The sequence below is a fragment of the Plasmodium sp. gorilla clade G2 genome (genome assembly GCF_900097015.1).
Source record: "Plasmodium sp. gorilla clade G2 genome assembly, chromosome: 9".
Taxonomy (NCBI): Eukaryota; Apicomplexa; class Aconoidasida; order Haemosporida; family Plasmodiidae; genus Plasmodium; species Plasmodium adleri (nom. inval.).
The window spans coordinates 1,021,796-1,042,500 of record NC_041701.1 but is presented as its reverse complement, the minus strand read 5'-3'; the positions used below and the strand labels follow the sequence as shown (position 1 = coordinate 1,042,500).

Below are 20,705 nucleotides of genomic sequence, written 5' to 3'. Positions count from 1 at the left end.
AATAGTTATGTAGCACAAGTTTTATACTAAAGGGATTATCTTTATATATATATATATATATATATATATTTATTTATTTATTTATTTTTATTTTTGTACCTTACATTTTTTTCATTCGCCTATATCTAAAACTTATGTACTCTTTATTTTTATATAACGATTAGATATATATATATATATATATTTTTTTTTTTTCTTAAAAAAAAAAGAATAGGGAATAATGAACCCTAAGGATTTAGATAAAATTATTGATATATTAAAAAAGTGTAAGTTGATAGAAGAAAGAGAAGTTCGAATTTTATGTAGTGAAGCAAAATTATTATTATCAAAAGAAGATAACGTACGTAATGTTGATAATCCTGTCATAATATGTGGTGATATACATGGTCAGTTCCATGATTTAAAAGAATTATTTAATATAGGAAATGAATTACCATATGTTAATTATATATTTTTAGGTGATTATGTAGATAGAGGTAAATATAGTATAGAAACCTTTTTATTATTATTAGCTTTAAAAATAAAGTATCCATTACATTTAACATTAATAAGAGGAAATCATGAGAGTAGGCAAATATCTGAGATATATGGATTTTATGATGAATGTTTAAAAAAATATGGATCAATAAATGTATGGAAATATTGTACAGATGTTTTTGATTATTTATGCATAGGAGCTATTATAGAAAATAAATATTTTTGTATTCATGGAGGATTATCACCATCTATTGAAAAAATAGATGAATTAAAAAAAATTCATAGATTTCAAGAAATACCAAGGAATGGAGCTTTATGTGATATCATGTGGTCTGATCCTAATGATCAAGAAGGATGGAATAAAAGTCCTAGAGGTGCTGGACATCTATATGGACATGATGTTGTTGAAAAATTTTGTCATATTAATAATATTCATATGATTGCTAGAGCACACCAATTAGTTATGGAGGGTTATAAATGGTCTTTCAATAAAAAATTAGTAACCATATGGTCAGCTCCAAATTATTGTTATCGTTGTGGTAATATAGCAAGTATCATGGAAATTGATGAAAATTGTTTTTTTAATTTTAAGAAATTTGGTCCTTCAGCAATCGATCAACATGATCTAAACAATAATACTACAAATGATTTGAGGAAATTTCCTCCAGTCTATTTTTCTTGAGAACAAATAATATACCAACCTTTTTTTTTTTTTTTTTTTTTTTCCCTTTTAAAAAAAAAAGACATCCACATAATATATATACATATATATATATATATATAATATATACTTTTATTATGTTTGATTTAATATATACTTTAAAAAAAAAAAACTCCTTTCATATTTTTTTTTTTTTTTTTTTTTTTTTTTTTTTTTTTTTTTTCTTCACTAATTTATTTATTATTAGCTACTTTTTTTTGTATTTTATTATTAACTCTTTTTTTGTGTTATAAATTCATTACTTTTTAAATGCCCCAAAAATAAAAAAAAGTAAAATATTAACCATATCAATCATGGAGCGATAAATAAATAAATATATATATATATATATATATATTATATATATATAATAGTTGTATTATTTTTTTTTATTTTTTTTTTTTTCCTGTGAAATAAAAATTTTGTCATTTCGGAGGAGGAAAAAAAAAAAAAAAAATTTACATATAACTATTGTATATCATCAAAATTTCCTTTACTTTTAATTTCATTTTTTATTTTATTTTGTTTTTTTATAATTAGTGTTCAAAAATGTTACAAAAAATAATAAGCATTATATAAAAAAGGATATCACTTGATAGATATATTTTACCTCACAAATGATATATACATATATATATATTTTCTTTTTATTGTAAAAAAAAATATAAATAAATGAAAAAGTGGAGTTAAGAAAATACGATCCACAAGTTACTAGAAATAATATATGGATGCACTGATGTGAACACACATAAAAATATTATATTATATTATATAATATATTTATATATGTGTGACCATTCAATTTAAGGAATCAAATTTATGTAATTTTTTTCTCCATAAATTATATTTCGCTTGAAATTTGGCATTCGTTATATCTTCATATGCATTGGGTGTAGCGGGATCATCTTCTAATCTATCTTCATATTTAACTAGTTTAACATAATTTTTATATTCTTTTGTAGATTTTCCAACAGCTATTTCTTTAAGTCTACTATTAACTCTATTTCTATTAACTGTACATAAAGAATCACTAAAATTATTTCTTATATCTCCTATATAATTTATAAAATTATTATTAAAATTTTTAAACTTTTCTAAATCTATATTATTATTCATAACATTATAAAATGGATTATCTTCTTTATCTATCATACTGTTCATATTTTGTATTCTTGGAAATTTTATATTTTCATTTTCTTTAACACTTGTATTATTTTCTTCTTCCATTACTTTATTAGTTCCTATGTTCTTATTATCCACCTGTTTCAATGAATTAAAAAGTTTTGATTTATTCATATTAAAGATATCATCATTTTTATTAACTTGTAAATTTTTCACATCTTTCATTTTATTTTTCATTTTTTTTGTTGGATTCAAAGGAATATTATTATCATCTAATGTAACATCATGAGAAACAGTATAATCCAACACAGAAATACTATTATTATTTAGAATACTATTTTCCATATTATTATTTCGTTCTTTCCTTTTATTTTTTCCTTTTCTACTATGTTCTACATATTTGTTATTTTTTTCCTGATTCATTTTTAAAGAATCATTCTTGTTATTTTCTGAGACATTTGTCATTAATGATTCTATATTTTTCTTATTATCTACAGATCCTATAACCTTTTTCGATGATCCAGAAGCGCTATTTCTTTTTTTGGAGGAATCTCTGGATCTACAATTTTGTTCTTTATTTCTATCAGTGATATGTTTTTTTAAAATGCTTTGTTCTGATATTTTTTCTTTATTTCTATTTGATACATCTTCTGTATTCTTAGAAGTATCTTTATCAGTTCTTATAACATTATTACTGTTATTAGCATTTTGAATCCATTCTTCATTTGAAGATATGACTGATAGACCATTATGCTGTTCTTCCTTACTATTGGCAATATTTGTAACAAGTTCTTTATTTATATCTTTTGCATTTTCTTGATTATCATTATTTTTTTTTTCAGGATAAGACAAATTAACTTTTAATTTTATATCATCCTGATTTGTTATATGTCCTTCACTGTGGTTGTTTTTTTTTTTCTCAAGCATATTATTATTATTATTATTATTATTTTCTTTTTTATCAAGATGACGTATATTCTTTTCTGTTTCATTAGAGTCAATATTATTATTATATAATCTACTTTGAGTACTTGTGGTGTTATCAAAATTATTTATTTTATTTAACATACTTTCTTCTTTTTCTTTTTTATCTGTCTGATCATTAGATTGTATGTTATGAACAACATTCATTTTTTCATCATAATTAGTGTTCATATTTTTTTTTTGTATAACTGTATCTTTTTTATTACTACAAATATTTTGGCTTATTTTTTGATCTACCTTTATATCTTTCTTTTCTTTAATACACATATTTTTTATTTTTAAATTGATTCCAACGTTACTATTATCTAAATCTCCATTATATGAATTTAAAAAGCTATTATTTAAATCTGTCTCAGATTTATAAATAACTTTTTTTTTTTTTAATTTTTCATTGATCTCATCATTGTTAGCCTTCGAGTGCGAAAAATCTAAAAAAAATAACACACACATATATAAAATATAATATATATGTATGTATATATATATATATATATATTTATATTTATTTATTTATTTGTTTATATTACTTGATTCGCTTGATAACAGATCAACCCATCTAATTGTAGACATTTTGCTTTTAAAAAATATTAATTAACAAAATATATAAATATATATATATATATAAGTATATATAAATATATTAATACATACACATATAATAACAATACAATCGTTATTTATTTTTAATATAGATAAAAATAATATATATATATATATATATATTTATTTATGTGTATTAAAATGGATATAATTATTTATCATAAGGAGAAAACAAAATTGACAAGAAAATTATTATAATATATATATATATAACATATAATTAATATATATAATTTATGTTTATTCTTAGAATCTCAATTTTTTATATATAATACTGGATGTGTATATCTATTTCTTATATACAATATGGTTAATAAATTAATATATACATATCAATATATATATATATATTATAATATTATTTATACTCTTATATTTTACTCATACATATAAAAGTAAAAAAAAAAAAAAAAAAAAAAAAGAATTCAATTATATAAAGAAGTGGTAATCAATTATATATTATGTTTAAATAATATGAGACTTTATAAAGAAGCTAAAAAAAAATGTTCAAACATTATATATAAAAAAATTTGTTTTATCATTGTTTATAAAGAAAAGGGGTATTCTCTTGTTATTTTATTATAAATATAAATAAATACATATATATATATATATATATATATATATATTTCCTTATTGATAAAAGTTAAAAAAAAAATACATAAACTGAAAAATAGTTACAAATTATAAAAATCTTTATGAGAAATAAAAATAAATATCCATCATGATGATCATTTTGTTTTTTTAAGGAAATATTTTTATATATATTATAATCTTTATAATTAATAATACATTATATAATATCATCATCACAATTTTTTTTTTTTTTTTGTTATATAATTCGATAGTACATATTTATATTATATATATATATATATATGTGTAATAGTTCACAAATAGGAAAAAAAAAAAAAAAAAAAAAAAAATATAAATATATATATATATATATAATATATATATGTAATTATACAAAATGGATTAACATAATGTACATAAATAAAATGTTAACACATGTATTTATTTTTTATGAAAATATTTTATTATATATAAGAAATATAATATTATTTATATATATATATTATATATTTATGTGTTAATACTTTTATCATTAAACATTCCATGTAAACGATAATAAAAATAAATAACATTTTGTTTTAAGGAGGAATATCTTAAATATTATATATAATATATATATATATATTTTTTTAAAGATTATATTTATATGAAAACTATATTAATTCATTAGTTATCCTATTCTATTATGTTTCTCTGCTTTGTTTTTATTTTTTTTTTTTTTTCCTCTCTCCACTTTGAATGTAATTACTATAAATTGGATAACATAATTTAATACTAATACTTCTTATTTTTTTTTTTTTTTTTGATATGTATGTAATAAAATTATTTTAAAGGACAAAATAAATCACCCAAAAAATTAGAACATTATATATAAATATATATATAAATATATATATATATATATATATATATATATATATATATATATATATATATTTATTTATTTATTTATTTATTTATTATGTTTACATTTAGTAGATTATTTATTTGTTCATTTATATATTTTTAATTGTTTATCCATTTAACCATTTCATTTATAGAGAACTAAAAGTTAATAAATAATTTGTGTTTTTTCCACATAACAATTTAAAATAATATAATTTTATATGTTTAGACAAAAATATATTTTAAAAGGACATATATAAGTAATGTAATCATTTTCATTTATTTATTTATTCATTTTTATTTTTAACATACGCACACATATAAATATATTTATAAGTATATTATATGTGTATTACTTTTTTTTTTATTTTTTATTACATGGATATATATATTTATCATTTTTAAGTGTGTGTGCATAATCTAATTTTTTTTTTTTTTTTTTTAACAATATGTATTTTCTAAAATGGAAAGTTGAAAAAATATATAAAAGAAACAATCCACCTATTGCTCACTTATTAATATTATATATATATATTATCATTTTATTTTATGATTTTATTTATTCGGTTTTCATTCATTATTATATAACAAAATGTTTCATATATGGATTTATACAATTGTACAAGAAAAATGTAAATGTGTATATATATATAAAAAAAAAGAAATATATAATTCCTTTAAATTAAAAAATATATCATAACAAATACACCTAAATGAATAAATATATATAAATAAATATATATATATGTAGTAATTAAATATACCAGGAGTTATATACTAACGAATAAACTTTATATGTGTTTATTAAAATCCCTTTTCTTTTTAATATTTACCAATAAAGTTTAAAAAAAAAAAATCTTAATATAATGAATGATACAGATAAGTTTGAGGTATTGAATTATTGATAATACCGTCAAGTTATAGAAAGTATCATGTACATATAACTTAATCTTTTTTCCAAAAAAAATAAAAAATAAATAAATAAATATATATATATATATACATATGTGTAATAATTTAAATACGTATATTTATTTATGGATGTAGGACGAATTTGACATTGAACTTATGGAAGAAATAGGAAAACAAGTAGATTTTTTTTTTTTTTTTTTTCCCTATTAAATTATGCAAAAAAAAAAAATTTTTATTTTATAATATTTCATGAATATTTCCCCTTTTTTTTGAGTTCTACATATCCTAATTATATCATTTCAATTTATCATTTTAATTTATCATTTCACTTTTTTATATTTTCTTATTTATTTATTATTTTATTTTTTCCTTTTTATATATGGTTAAAGACAATTTCTCAATTTCTTGAAAAAATGCATTATAATGAAGAGAAAACCAATTTTTGGGTATCACAAATTTTGGATACCACATTAAAGGAATTGTCTAAATTAAATAAGCCGTTCAAATATGTTGGTAAAATATGAATTATAGAAATAATAAAAAATTAAAATATAATATGCCATAAAATATATATATATATATAATATTCCCATTTATTTGATAATACAAAAAAATAATAATATAAAGTAATTAAATGTAAATCAAAGTATGTATTTATATATACATATATATTTTTCATTTTGTTCATCACAAATCAACGTTTTTATTTCATATGTTGCTAGCTATTAACAACTAGCTATTTTTTTTTTTTTTTTTTTTTTTTTTTTTTTTTTTTTATGAACAATCTAGCTACATGTATTTTGATGGAAAAAAATGGATCTCCTTTAACGACATCAAATGTATGCTTATGGGATGAAAATTGCGACGGTTTGTTATATATATATATATATGTATATATGTATGTTATACTGAAATAATTACATACAAATAATGCAAGGAAAGTTCTTTCCTCTTTAGTTTAAAAAAGGTTACACATACATGTTATATATATATATATATATATATTTTTTTTTTTTTTTTTTCTCCTTGTCTTCGATTTTCTATATTAAAGGGCTTTGTAGTGTTCAAATGGGAAACGAAACATTAGATTGCATTCTTTGCATATATGCTATAAAAACTTAAATTCCTTTATTTGGATTAAAAAAAAAATAAATACTATAAAAATATATACATATATATATATTTGTTATTTTTATTTAATTTTATTTTTAATGCTGTCTATATAATATTTCATCACGTACTCATTTTTTTATTTTCCTCAAATTTTTAAAATACTACGCTATATTTAATATATATATATATATATATGTATACATCTTTATTTAATTATATAATAATGTAGAAACATAAAATATTCCAAACACTAAAAATACAATAAACACTAAATATATATATATATATATATATATATAAATATTTTAATACGTATCATAATGGATGACATATATGAACAATTAAAAATTATTGATTATAGCTTAATATGTTTTTTACATAAATATAAAATAATACATAAATACATAAATTACATTCTAAGTATATCTCTAAACACAATAGATGATTATAACAAATTAATAAATAAAATTTTATGTCTATATAAACATAATGTACACAATGCGGTTCATAATAACATAAATGAATTCAAAACAAAACTGGAAAAACAAAAAGAGCAAGTAATAATAATAATAAATATTATAAAAACACACACATATGTATAATATATATATTAAGTGAATACACTCCTATATTTATGTGTTAATTCTCTTAAATCCTTCATAATCATTTTCTTATAAAAATTTTCAATTCATTGTAAATATGTAAATATAAAATTAAAAATAATTTACAATTATTATAGTTTCTTTTTTTTTTCACACCTATTTATAAAATATGTTAATTTTTATAAGGACAAAAACATAAATGAAATAAAAGAAAAATTAAAAAAGGCTGTAAAGTTGACCAAGACAAATGTAAAAATTAAAGATGATAACCAAGAAGAACAAGTAAGAAAAAAAAAAAAAAAAAAAAAAAAAAAAAAAAAAAAAAAAAAAATATATATATATATATAATATATATATCTTTATATATTATATATAATAAATTTAATTTATCATATGAAAACACAGAAGGTACCAGAAATAGACCCTCACTTAAAAATAGATTTACCTTACAACATAATATCTCTATATAAGCTTCGATATTATAAAAATGCGTTCTTTAAGAACTACTCGACAATAACAAAGAATGATAACTACTTAGTAGGAACAAAAATAAGTATACATATATACATAAATATATATATATATATATTAATGGTTGTATTATTTTTTTTTTATTTTTTTATATTTTTTTATATTTTTTTTTATTTCCTTGTCTATTTAGAACGCAAACGAGCAGAGAAAAAATTTCCTTTTAAAATTGAAATTCTCAGCAAACGTTAGTAAGAAGAATAACAATAAAACCGGAAGTGATATATTTCAAGATGATTATAAAAACATGCTAAGGATATTAAATGAAAATACTTTTTATAATGAATCTCAAAAACTCAAAGAAATATTAATTATAAATAAATATTTAAACAAAGCCAAATATATAATCAATAATATGCCTCAATTTTTATGTACCATAATTGAAGAGTTTGAATTAACAGAGTCTAACTTTCATGAACACATGTACTTGTTTATTCTTCTAGCTATAAATAAGTGGTTTAAAAAGGTATGTACATATAAATATATACAAGTATATTTATATATATATATATATATATATATATTATATGTATATTTTATATGTATGATTTATATTTGTCTTATTCAATGTTACTCAAACGACATTATATTATATATCATTTTTTTTTTATATTTCATCTTTTTTGATTCCATTTTATATGTAGATTATTGGAGAGTGTGAACGATTTATTTCATATAACAAAGGACATGCATACAAAAAAAATAACGAGACAAATGAAATTTATAAAAGATTCAATGAATACATGAATGACATATTACAAAGAGGTGCAGAACAGACAGTACTGTTTAATGAAGAGAAATGTTTTTATTGTTATCCTTCAAATTTAAATTTTAATATGAACACGTCCTTTTTAACATATTATTTTTTCTATATAAATAAAAGTTTGTTTAATTTTGTAAGAGGAATTTATAGCTATAGTATAAGAAAAGGAGAAAAAAATCAAGATGCCAAAAAGAAAAATAAATTGATGTTATTAAATGATGATAAAGAAGATAATAGTGTGTATATGAAAAGTGATATTTATAATTATAATTTATATAATGAATATAGTGAAATGGATTATTTAAATAATTTGTGTTTTTACCTGAACAATGAAAAAATATATCCAAATATATTTTTGATATGCAATTATTTACTCCAAGAAGAAACGAAAAATGTAATGAACATTATTTATGAAATACAAAGAGGATCCTTTGATCTTCTTATATTACAAGATATTTCTATAGTTATACAATTAGTTTTAATTTTTTTAAAAAATTTAAAAAATGTGTTCAAGGAAGAAATTAAGAAGGGAAATTATCAACTTGATTATATGGATAGAAAGGATAATATTGAAGAAATAAATGATAAAAAAAAAAAAAATACTGATAAAATATCTATAGAGGAAAAAGACCAAGAAATAGATGAAAAATATGAAAAAAATGAAGAATATGAAAAAAATGAAAAAAATGAAAAATATAAAAAAAATGAACAATATGAAGAAAATGACGAATATGAAGATTTTCGTAAGTGTATTTCTACAACCATCCTAAATTATAGTTATTCAAATGACTATGATGAATTATTAATTCCTTTACGTTTAATGTTTTTAAACATTTTAAAGTTTATTCATGTAACTATCAAAAGTGAAAATCGAAAATTTATTTGTACCTTTTGGCAAAAGGACTATATTAATGAAGATGCAGAAAAAATAGAAAAAATACAAGATACTGAAATACAAGAAATGAATAATATTAAAATGATGAGTAAAGAAAATATAGAAAAGGAAAGGAATATTATTATAACAAATAAAGAAGATGAACAGACAAATATATTATATAATAATAATTCCTATGATTTTTTGACCTGTTTAAAATATGAATGTAATGAAAATAACTGTTATCTTTTTAATCAAAGCAAAAATAAAAAAATATATCAAAATGGAGATGATAATCAAAATAAAAATCAAAATAAAAATCAAAATAAAAATCAAAATATATATCCTCAAATTTATAATAACCAAAATATTAATCATGTCATAAATAAAAGGATATTGTGTTATGATTTTTACAAAGCAGTTGTAGATAACTTAAAGAAAGTAAAACATGATATTGAAAATAAAAATAACAGAGACATGTATACAGGTATTTTATTAAAAAAAAGTAAATATAAAATAGATAATAATAATAATAATAATAATAATAAAATATCCAATATTACTACTATGAAACCTAAAAATAGTGTTACCATGAAGAAACGTATAACTCAAAGCACCGAAGCAAAAGGGAAAATTAGTGAATTAAAAAGTGTGATTAAAAATGATACAAATAATGTGAAAAGTAAAAATATAATAAAAGATTCAGAAAAAAATATAAACTCTAAGGTGATAAAGGTAAAAAAAAATACAACACCTACTAAGATCAATTTAGAAAAAAATAAAGAAACATTTGGAAAAAAATTAACAAAAGTTAAACTATCTGATAAAAAGTAGTTATCGCCTGAATTGTTCAGAAAAAAAAAAAATGCTAAAAAGTTATGAACAAAAAAATAAAATATAAGGAAATATATAAATATTTACATATATATAAATATAAATATACATATATATATATATGTATATATTTATATATTTGTTTATATTTATATGTTTAATTATAATATGTTAAAATTTTAATTTAAATGAAAATAAAAAAAAATTCATGTTGTAATGTTGCACATGGATGGATCCAACCAAGCATGGAAAAATATACATATATATATATATATATATATATATATATTTATTTATTTATTTATTTATTTTCCATTTATGTGCTTCCAAATAATTGGTTATACTAATTATTTTAAATTGATAACATCATGTGCACTTGCTAAATTTTTTTTTTTTTTTTTTTTATGATGGTAACCATTGATTATAAAAATCATTTCCTTTGTTATCTATCACAATAAATGCAGGAAAGTCAACGACGTCAATTAAATGAACAGCTTCCATGCCCAAGTCCTTAAAATCAATGACCTGCACATTTTTGATATTATTTTTAGCTAAAATGGCCCCTGGTCCTCCTATACTGCCCAAATAAAATCCATTATATTTTTTACAAGCATTTCTAACAACAGAGGATCTATTACCTTTTGCTAGTGATATAAGTGATGCGTTGTTTTTCATTAAAATTTCTGCATAGGCATCCATTCGTCCAGCTGTGGTTGGTCCAAAGGATCCACTTGGGTAATTATCAGGTGTTTTAGCTGGTCCAGCATAATAAATAGGATATTTTTTAAAATATTCAGGAATAGGAACATTATCATTAATAAATTGATCTACAATTTTTTTATGTGCAGTATCTCTAGCAACAACTAATTTACCTGTTAAGAGTACTAATGTAGAGGTTGGATATTGAGATAATGTTTTTAATGTTTGTTCCATATTTTGATTTAAATTAATTTTAACAGGGTTTTCTTGGTTTAAATCTTTAAAAGTAATTTCAGGTAAATATTTGATTGGTTCATGTTCTAACTTTTGCATAAAAACACCATTTTTATTAATAAAACATTTTATTTGTCTATCAGCTGAGCATGAAACACCTATACCTATAGGGCAAGAAGCAGAATGTCTAGGTAATCTAATAACTCTAACATCATGTACAAAATATTTTCCACCAAATTGTGCACCAATACCTAAACTTTGAGTTTTTTTTAAAATAATTTTTTCACTTTGTATATCTCTAAAAGCATTTCCATAAATTCCTCCTTCTGTTTTCAAATTATCTAAATATCTACATGAGGCTAACTTTACCATTTTTAAATTCATTTCAGCTGACAAACCACCGATAACAATTGCTAGATGATATGGTGGGCATGCAGAAGTACCTATTTCTTTAATTTTATCTAATAGGAAATTATATAGATTTTCTTCATTTAATATACTTTTGGTTTGTTGAAATAAAAAGGTCTTGTTTGCACTTCCACCTCCTTTAGCTATAAAAATAAGTTCATATTTAGGACCATGATAAAGATGTTCATTATTTGATTTCTTTGTTGATATGTGATTAATATGTTTTACATTTTTATTATTTTGAATATCTTCTACATGGTTAAGATAATGATTTTGTTGATTTTGATAATTTTGATGATTTTGATAATTTTGATGATTTTGTTGATTTTGATAATTTTGATGATTTTGATAATTTTGATGATTTTGTTGATTTTGATAATTTTGATGATTTTGTTGATTTTGATAATTTTGTTGATTTTGATAATTTTGATGGTTTTCATAATTTTGATAATTTTGATGTGATTTATCTTTTTTAATATTTGTATATATTTCAATTTGACAAGGTAAATTATTATTTGTGTTTATTTCATTAAACATATTTAATGGTGACAATTGACTATAACGAAAATTATTATATTTATAAGCATTATATACACCTATGGTAAGATATTTATGTTCATATGTGGTTAATATATCTTCATCTTTTTTTCCTAAAATGATAGCAGTTCCAGTATCTTGACATCCTGGTAATTTTTGTTCAGAACTTATGATTGCATTTTTTATTAATGTCATAGCTACATATTTATCATTTTTACTTGATTCTTTATCTTGTAAAATATTTTGTAATTGTTTTAAATGTTTTTTATTCAAAAAAAATAATATTTCTTTAAAAGCATATTCACATAATTTTGTTAATACAAATGGTGGGATATGTATATATTCTTTTTCATAATTTTTATCTAATAATTTTTTATTTTCATTATTTATATATTCTTTTATATTACCATGTTCATCTAAAAAATTATTTTCATCTTTAAAATTATATCCATAATATTTTGTTTCATTCATAGAACTTTTATTCATTTTTATAACTTCTATATATTTACTAAGATCTTCAACTTTTTTATATTCAATATCATCATCTTCTTCTTCATTTCTAAAACTTAAAATGTCTATAAAATTATTTAATGTATTCACATCCCTTCTGTATATGTTGTTGTAAATACATCTTATTTTTTTTAAATATAAGTTAAAGTATCCATTGTGTGATAACAAAATGGAACCTCCTTTAAACTTTATCATTATTTTTTATGAATTAACAGGAAAAATATATATATATAAATATATATATATATAAATGAAAAATTAAATATATATATATATATTATAATTATATGAATAAATTTCAAATTTAACGATTGTACATTTTATATCTTATCGTATTTTTTAATGGAAAAAAAAAAAAAAAAAAAAAAATGAAAATATTTTATTAAAACATATATATACATACATATATATATATTTTTTTTTTAAATGTCTTCTTTTGACTTAAAAGTAGAACATGTTTTTTTTTTTGTTTTTTTTTTGATATATTATTTTTCATTCATAATGCACTATTAGTAGTATATAATAAAAGTTCTTTTTTATTATATTATATTATATTATTTTATTTATTTATTTTTTTTTTTTTTTACGATGCTGTGTATTTTTATTTTATGAAAATCTTCGAGAGTTTTTTAAAATGTTTAAATAAAAATACATATATATGAATTGAGTGGGTTGGCATAAAATTAATATACCAATAAGTAAGCACATATATATTATAATAATATATATATAAATAATATTTTATATATCATATGAATACTTTTATTTTATTTATTATTATTTTATTTTTGTGTTGGCAACATTAATTATAATATGCGCTTGAACTTTTAAAAATAAAAAATTAATCATATAAATAAATATTATATATTATGTATATATATATATATATATATATATATATAACTGATAATATTATTTCAACAAGTATAACACAAAATGGATAATAATAAAAATTAAAATATAAAATGAGAATATACTTAAAAATAGTAATTATAATAATACATGAAAAAAATAAATAATATTATAAATAAATACATACATATATATATACATATATGTATGTATTATATGTGTATATTTAATATTGAACTTATAATAAATTGACGTAATAAATTTTATATTTTAAACACAGAAAAGAACAAAAATTTTTATTTAAATGGTATAAAAAAATAAAATAAAAAAAAAAAAAAATATATATATATATATATATATAATATTTTTATGAAATGATAAAATAGGACTATAAATAAATAAATACACACATATATATATATATATATATATATATATATATATATATATATATATATATATTTTTATGTTAGGAGTTTATATAGAGAGTGTCAAAATATACTTTTGTGTATTTTGTTTTATAAATAAATTTTATTCATTTTAAATATTATCTTGTTTACTCAAGCATTCACATAAACCACTAAAACTATAAGTTAAAGGATTATAACTCTTAACACTATGTTTGCTATTATTATCATCATCATCATTATTGTCATCATTATTATCATCATCATTATTGTCATCATCATTATTGTCATCATCATTATTGTCATCATCATTATTGTCATCATCATTATTGTCATCATCATTATTATCATCATTATTATCATCATCATTATTGTCATCATCATTATTGTCATAATCATTATTGTCATAATCATTATTGTCATCATCATTATTGTCATCATCATTATTGTCATCATCATTATTGTCATAATCATTATTGTCATCATCATTATTGTCATAATCATTATTATCATAATCATTATTGTCATCATATTGACAGTTCATTTTCTCACCTTCCCTATTACTATTAAAAGAATCCTTTCTTCTTGTATGAATTATATGCTCTTCATTGTCATATATATCATTTGATAAACTGCCTTCACTTTTATAAGAAAATTCATATATATCCAAATTATTATTTGTCATACAATTATTTTTTGTATTTTCTATATAATTCAAATAATTATATTTATCTAAAGAAGAAGCAACAGATTTATTATAATCGTCAAAAAAATATGTAGGATCACTATTATTTTCAAACTTCTCATCATATAATAATCTATTCTTTATTTTGTTCTTCATCTTGTTATTTATCGTATCACTTATTTGGTCACTACAATTTTTATCAACCCTTTCTTCATTTACTTTATTATCTACACATAAATATATATTTTCTTCATTCCTATATACATCTGGTTTGTTTATATTACATTTACCCTCTTGTGTATCCATATTCTTATTATCCACTTTATTAACAGATATATTATATGAATAACTCTCATGAGAATTTTTTGTACTCTTATATCCTATACTCTCATTATTATTCATATATTTATTACCTTCAGTCATTTTATTATTTATATTATATATTTCTAATATATTATCCTTATCATTATAATTATCAATATTGTCTATTTGATTTTCTCTATTTCCATATTTCATGTTGTGTAAGTGAACATAGTTTTTATTAATCTCGATATTGTTTCTTTCTAGCTTTTTTTTTATATTACAATGTAAATCATCACTTAAAAAACTATCATTATTATAATCATCATTATTATAATCATCATCATTATTATTATTATAATTATCATCATTATTATTATTATTATTATTATTATTACTACTACTACTATAACCGTTAGGACAAATAAAGTCTTCATCCATATTTTTCTTCATATTTTTTATTCTCATATTGTCATGTAGGCTCTCATTTTTTCTGTTCATATAATTTATATGATTATCCTTTATAGTATACATATTTTTTTTATGTGAAAAGTCAGAATAAATTACATCATCGTTATCACAACATTTATCTGCATAATGCTCATTAGGTTTATTTTTACATCTACTAATATCCATAGTATCATTATAATTATTTAATATTGTCTCTTCATTATTCCACTCATGTTGTAAATGTTTGTCCTTCTCATCATCGAAATCATTATTACACACCTTCTTCGAACAGTTATTTAATATAACATTATTATTTATTATGTTACTCATATTTTTTCTTGTAGCCTCCTTTCCATTTATCATTTTATTGTCATGCAACAAATTATTTGCATGAATTTTCTTATATTTAATTATTATGTTCTCTTGTGTGTTCATAATTTCTGTCTCTTTCATATTAGAAACATCAGCACAATCACACATGTAATTATTGTTATGATTAGATATATTATTATACATATTATCAACATTATGAACATGTTCAGTTCCTTTTATATTTTGTAATAGTAAATTATTATTATTAATATTATTAATACTATTAATATTATTTATATTATTAATACTATTAATATTATTTATATCATTCATATCATTCATATTATTAATATCATTAATATCATTAATATCATTAATATCATTCATTTGTCTCCTTTGGATATTTTCTGCAACCGATTTTGATACCTCCATGTTGTCATTCCTTTCAACGTCATTCAAGTTGTTGAATGCGTTAAGCGAATTATTAGAATGAACACCCATATGATAATTATTTATGTAATTATTATTCATTTCATAGTTATCCACATAATCATTCTTCATCTCATGTTGTTTCATAAAATTATCATTTATAGTTGCACTACAATTTCTTGATATAATATATTGATTGTTATATTTATTTGCATTTTCTATTAAATATTTATTATTTAAAATAAAATATTTTTTTAAATCACCCTCTGAGGTATTATATTGATAATTATTATAATAATAATAATTATGATTATTATTATATTGATTATTATTAGGTATATTTTCTTTATAATGCTCTATATTTGTAGCCATATTTATTTCACACTGTTCATCTTCTTGTATGTTTACATTTAACATGTTATGTATATGGTTTGCACTATTCTTATTATTAATATTGTAAGAAGTATTCATTGTTTTTTGAACTATAGGCAAGCATGTAGTTAATCTTCTATTCTTGTTGTTCACATGATTATTTATATTATTAAGGGAGAGTTTACTCATATTATATATTAAGTTATTCATTTGTATATTTTCATTTGTATTATTTTTTTTTTCTATATTTTTCTTGTCAATATTGTAAATGTTTTTTTCATTAGATATATTGTTATAACAATGATGATAATAAAAACAGTTATTACTCATGTCTATATTTTTATTAATATCTTTATTATCATCATTAATATTATCTTGTCTGTTATTATCACTAAAATCATTATGATTATTGTATGAATAATGTATAATATTATTATTATTGTAGTTGTTATTATTGTAATTGTTATTATTGTAATTGTTATTATTATTGTAGTTGTTGTTATTATTGTAGTTGTTGTTATTATTGTAGTTGTTGTTATTATTGTTGTTATTATTTAGTTCTTCCAACATTTCTATACTCTCATTTCCTTTATTAAAATGAACAACATTATTTTCATGATATATATTACTTAAGACATGTTTACAGTTATCATATGTAACCACATGCTCATCATGAAGACAATTTTCTAACGTATCTTTTTTTTGTTTTATGTTATTATATATATATTTCTCTCCACATATATGTATATCATTTTTTTCTCCTTTATTTATTATCTTCATAGTACAACCCATATTAGATGATATATTATGTTGTATCATTTTTCTTGAATTATTCATATTGTCAATATTATTTAAATTATTAACATTGCTATAATTATACACATTATTCACACTGTTCATATGATTCATATGGTTCATATTATTCATATTATTCATATTGTTCATATTATTCATATTGTTCATATTATTCATATTATTCATATTATTCATACTGTTCATATTATTCATACTGTTCATATTATTCATATTATTCATACTGTTCATATTATTCATATTATTCATATTATTCATACTGTTCATATTATTCATATTATTATTATTAGATATATAATTACGTAATGAATTATAACCACCAGAATATATATTATTCCCTATACAATTATTTCCTACACAGTGGTTTCTTATATAATGACTACCCATACAAGTATTATTCAAATAATTATTATTCAAATAATTATTACTCATACAATTATTATTCAAATAATTATTACCCATACAATTATTATTCATATAATTATTATTCAAATAATTATTATTCATACAATTATTCGTCACACAATTATTACTCATACAATTGCTACTCATACAACTATTTGTTACACAATTGTTATTGAAACAATTATTTGCCAAACATGTACTAGCCAAATAGTTACTAGCCAAACAGTTACTAGCCAAATAGTTACTAGCCAAACAATTACTAGCCAAACAATTATTACCTACACAATGATTTCCAAAACAATGATTACCCAAACAGTGACCTACACAATTAGTAGATAGGCAATTACTACCTACATAATTTGTACCTTCTACATTTTGTATATTCTGTTCTATGGTACCAATAGTATTTTTATAATATTCATTATTTATAAATCTATTTTTATTCATAATCTTATAATTTTTACAAGTTTCATAATTGTCATATGTATCAATAGGTTCTCCATTTTTATTGTATACATATTCTTGGTTAGATTTCTTTTCTCTTTCATCTACAATATCACCATTTAAAATATAATCATTGGAATGGATATTTTCATTTATTTTATTATAATATTCACAAGATTTTATATTATTTATTTTGCAGATGTCTTGATTTAAAATGTATTCATCATATTTATCGTTTTCATTCATAATGAGTTTGCCTTGGTTATGTATATATTCATTTCTGATCATTAAATTATTATTATTACTATGATTACTATTATTATTACTATTATTATTACTATTATTACTATTATTATTATTATTATTATTCATGTGCTTATTATTTGTCATTACCTCCTTTCCGCTTTCTGTTATTGCGTCATGATTAATAAGAAGTTCGTCGTCTGTAAGGAGAAAAAATAAAAATAATATGATCATCACACGAACAAACATATATATATATATATATATATATATATATATTTATTTATTTATTTCATTTGTTAATGGTGGGTATGTCGTGATTATAATTTCTTCATAGATCTTACCAATATTTTGAGGAACCTTAATTTCTGTCACATATTCAATTTCTTGATTGCTATCCATATTAACATTTTTGTAATTATTTTTAGAATCTCTTAAATTATTATCATTAAAATTGTTCACCATATTATAATCCATATCAACATTATTTTCTTCATTCTTGTATGTATCATTTTTAAAATATATATTATTATCATCATCATTTTCTTGTGTATCCTCATTATCTTTATAACATGACGTTTCTTCATTATTATACATTCTGTTCATTAATTCGCTTGCCGTAAATTTTACAGAAGGGTCCAATTGACTAATATGATGAGCCATAGGACACTTATCAGATTTACTACAATAACCTAAGTGAGAAATTAAATGGTAAAATAAAAAAAAAAAAAAAAAAAAAAAAAATATAAATAAATAAATATATATATATTATGTTTGTGTGTTGTCCATTTTTTAAAGATATATAAATTAAAATGTAATATATATTATTCATTATCAACACTTTAATATACTCTCCTTATTATTACCATCCAAGAAAAATTTAGTACACAGTCTCAAAGCTTTTCCAGAGCCTCTTAATTCTTCTTCAGTATGGGCGAATGTGCATTTTGACGCTTCACAATAACTGCCTGATAGAAATGTGTAGCACATTCTAGTCTAAACAAAATAAAATTTATAACATAATAAATAAATAAATAAATAAATAAATAAATAAATAAATATATATACATATATACATATACATATATATATATATATATATTTCCTTTTTACCTTATAAAATTTTGGCATAGGCCTTACATCTGATTGCCCATGAGCCCAACTACATTTATTTCCTCGAGCACATATCCCCTTAGCATAAAATGAACAGAGCTGAGTTTTATATAACCTTCAAAAAAAAAAAAAAAAAAAAAAAAAAAAAAATATATAAATATATATTTATGTGTTAAAAAAATTACATCATCACAAAATATACAAATAAATTCTTTTTTCTTTTTTCTTTTTAGACGTACATTTTTTTCTTCTTTTTGATATAGAACAGGTGGTATTGTGTATAAGATTTGATTCTTTTGTAGTAAATATATTTTTTTGAAATATATAAATTAATACATGTACATATAAAAAGTGAACCAATTATATATATATATTTATGTATGTATATACAATAATATATAAATATATAATATGCCTATACACTCTTTTTCATCATGATTGGCATTAAAAAATATAAATATATAAATTTATAAATATATATATATATATATATTTATTTATGACTGGTTAGGTAAATTTTTT

At 19.6% G+C, this 20,705-nt stretch overlaps 6 protein-coding genes across 6 annotated transcripts; 3 read left to right on the top strand and 3 right to left on the bottom strand.

The window, feature by feature from the left end:
- Nucleotides 1-220: 220 nt before the first annotated feature.
- PADL01_0926700 (serine/threonine protein phosphatase 4, putative) lies at nucleotides 221-1,159 on the top strand (the record flags this gene model as incomplete). The annotated part of the gene is made up of 1 exon (XM_028681954.1): nucleotides 221-1,159. One exon carries the CDS (start codon nucleotides 221-223, stop codon nucleotides 1,157-1,159), a length of 939 nt encoding a protein of 312 aa, XP_028538280.1.
- Nucleotides 1,160-1,975: 816 nt separating this feature from the next.
- Nucleotides 1,976-3,853, bottom strand: PADL01_0926600 (conserved Plasmodium protein, unknown function; the record flags this gene model as incomplete). The annotated part of the gene is made up of 2 exons (XM_028681953.1): nucleotides 1,976-3,711; nucleotides 3,811-3,853. The coding sequence occupies 2 exons, from the start codon at nucleotides 3,851-3,853 to the stop codon at nucleotides 1,976-1,978; spliced, it is 1,779 nt and encodes a 592-aa protein (XP_028538279.1).
- Nucleotides 3,854-6,210: 2,357 nt separating this feature from the next.
- Nucleotides 6,211-7,378, top strand: PADL01_0926500 (dynein light chain, putative; the record flags this gene model as incomplete). The annotated part of the gene is made up of 5 exons (XM_028681952.1): nucleotides 6,211-6,234; nucleotides 6,392-6,433; nucleotides 6,646-6,769; nucleotides 7,046-7,123; nucleotides 7,308-7,378. The coding sequence occupies 5 exons, from the start codon at nucleotides 6,211-6,213 to the stop codon at nucleotides 7,376-7,378; spliced, it is 339 nt and encodes a 112-aa protein (XP_028538278.1).
- A 311-nt stretch (nucleotides 7,379-7,689) lies between these two features.
- Nucleotides 7,690-10,970, top strand: PADL01_0926400 (conserved Plasmodium protein, unknown function; the record flags this gene model as incomplete). Its single annotated transcript, XM_028681951.1, has 5 exons — nucleotides 7,690-7,926; nucleotides 8,158-8,253; nucleotides 8,377-8,508; nucleotides 8,633-8,965; nucleotides 9,144-10,970. 5 exons carry the CDS (start codon nucleotides 7,690-7,692, stop codon nucleotides 10,968-10,970), a joined length of 2,625 nt encoding a protein of 874 aa, XP_028538277.1.
- A 402-nt stretch (nucleotides 10,971-11,372) lies between these two features.
- On the bottom strand, nucleotides 11,373-13,553 carry PADL01_0926300 (fumarate hydratase, putative; the record flags this gene model as incomplete). Its single annotated transcript, XM_028681950.1, has 1 exon — nucleotides 11,373-13,553. One exon carries the CDS (start codon nucleotides 13,551-13,553, stop codon nucleotides 11,373-11,375), a length of 2,181 nt encoding a protein of 726 aa, XP_028538276.1.
- Nucleotides 13,554-14,750: 1,197 nt separating this feature from the next.
- Nucleotides 14,751-20,424, bottom strand: PADL01_0926200 (zinc finger protein, putative; the record flags this gene model as incomplete). The annotated part of the gene is made up of 5 exons (XM_028681949.1): nucleotides 14,751-19,084; nucleotides 19,415-19,762; nucleotides 19,937-20,066; nucleotides 20,184-20,298; nucleotides 20,423-20,424. Coding segments are annotated over 5 exons (4,929 nt in total).
- Nucleotides 20,425-20,705: the final 281 nt, after the last annotated feature.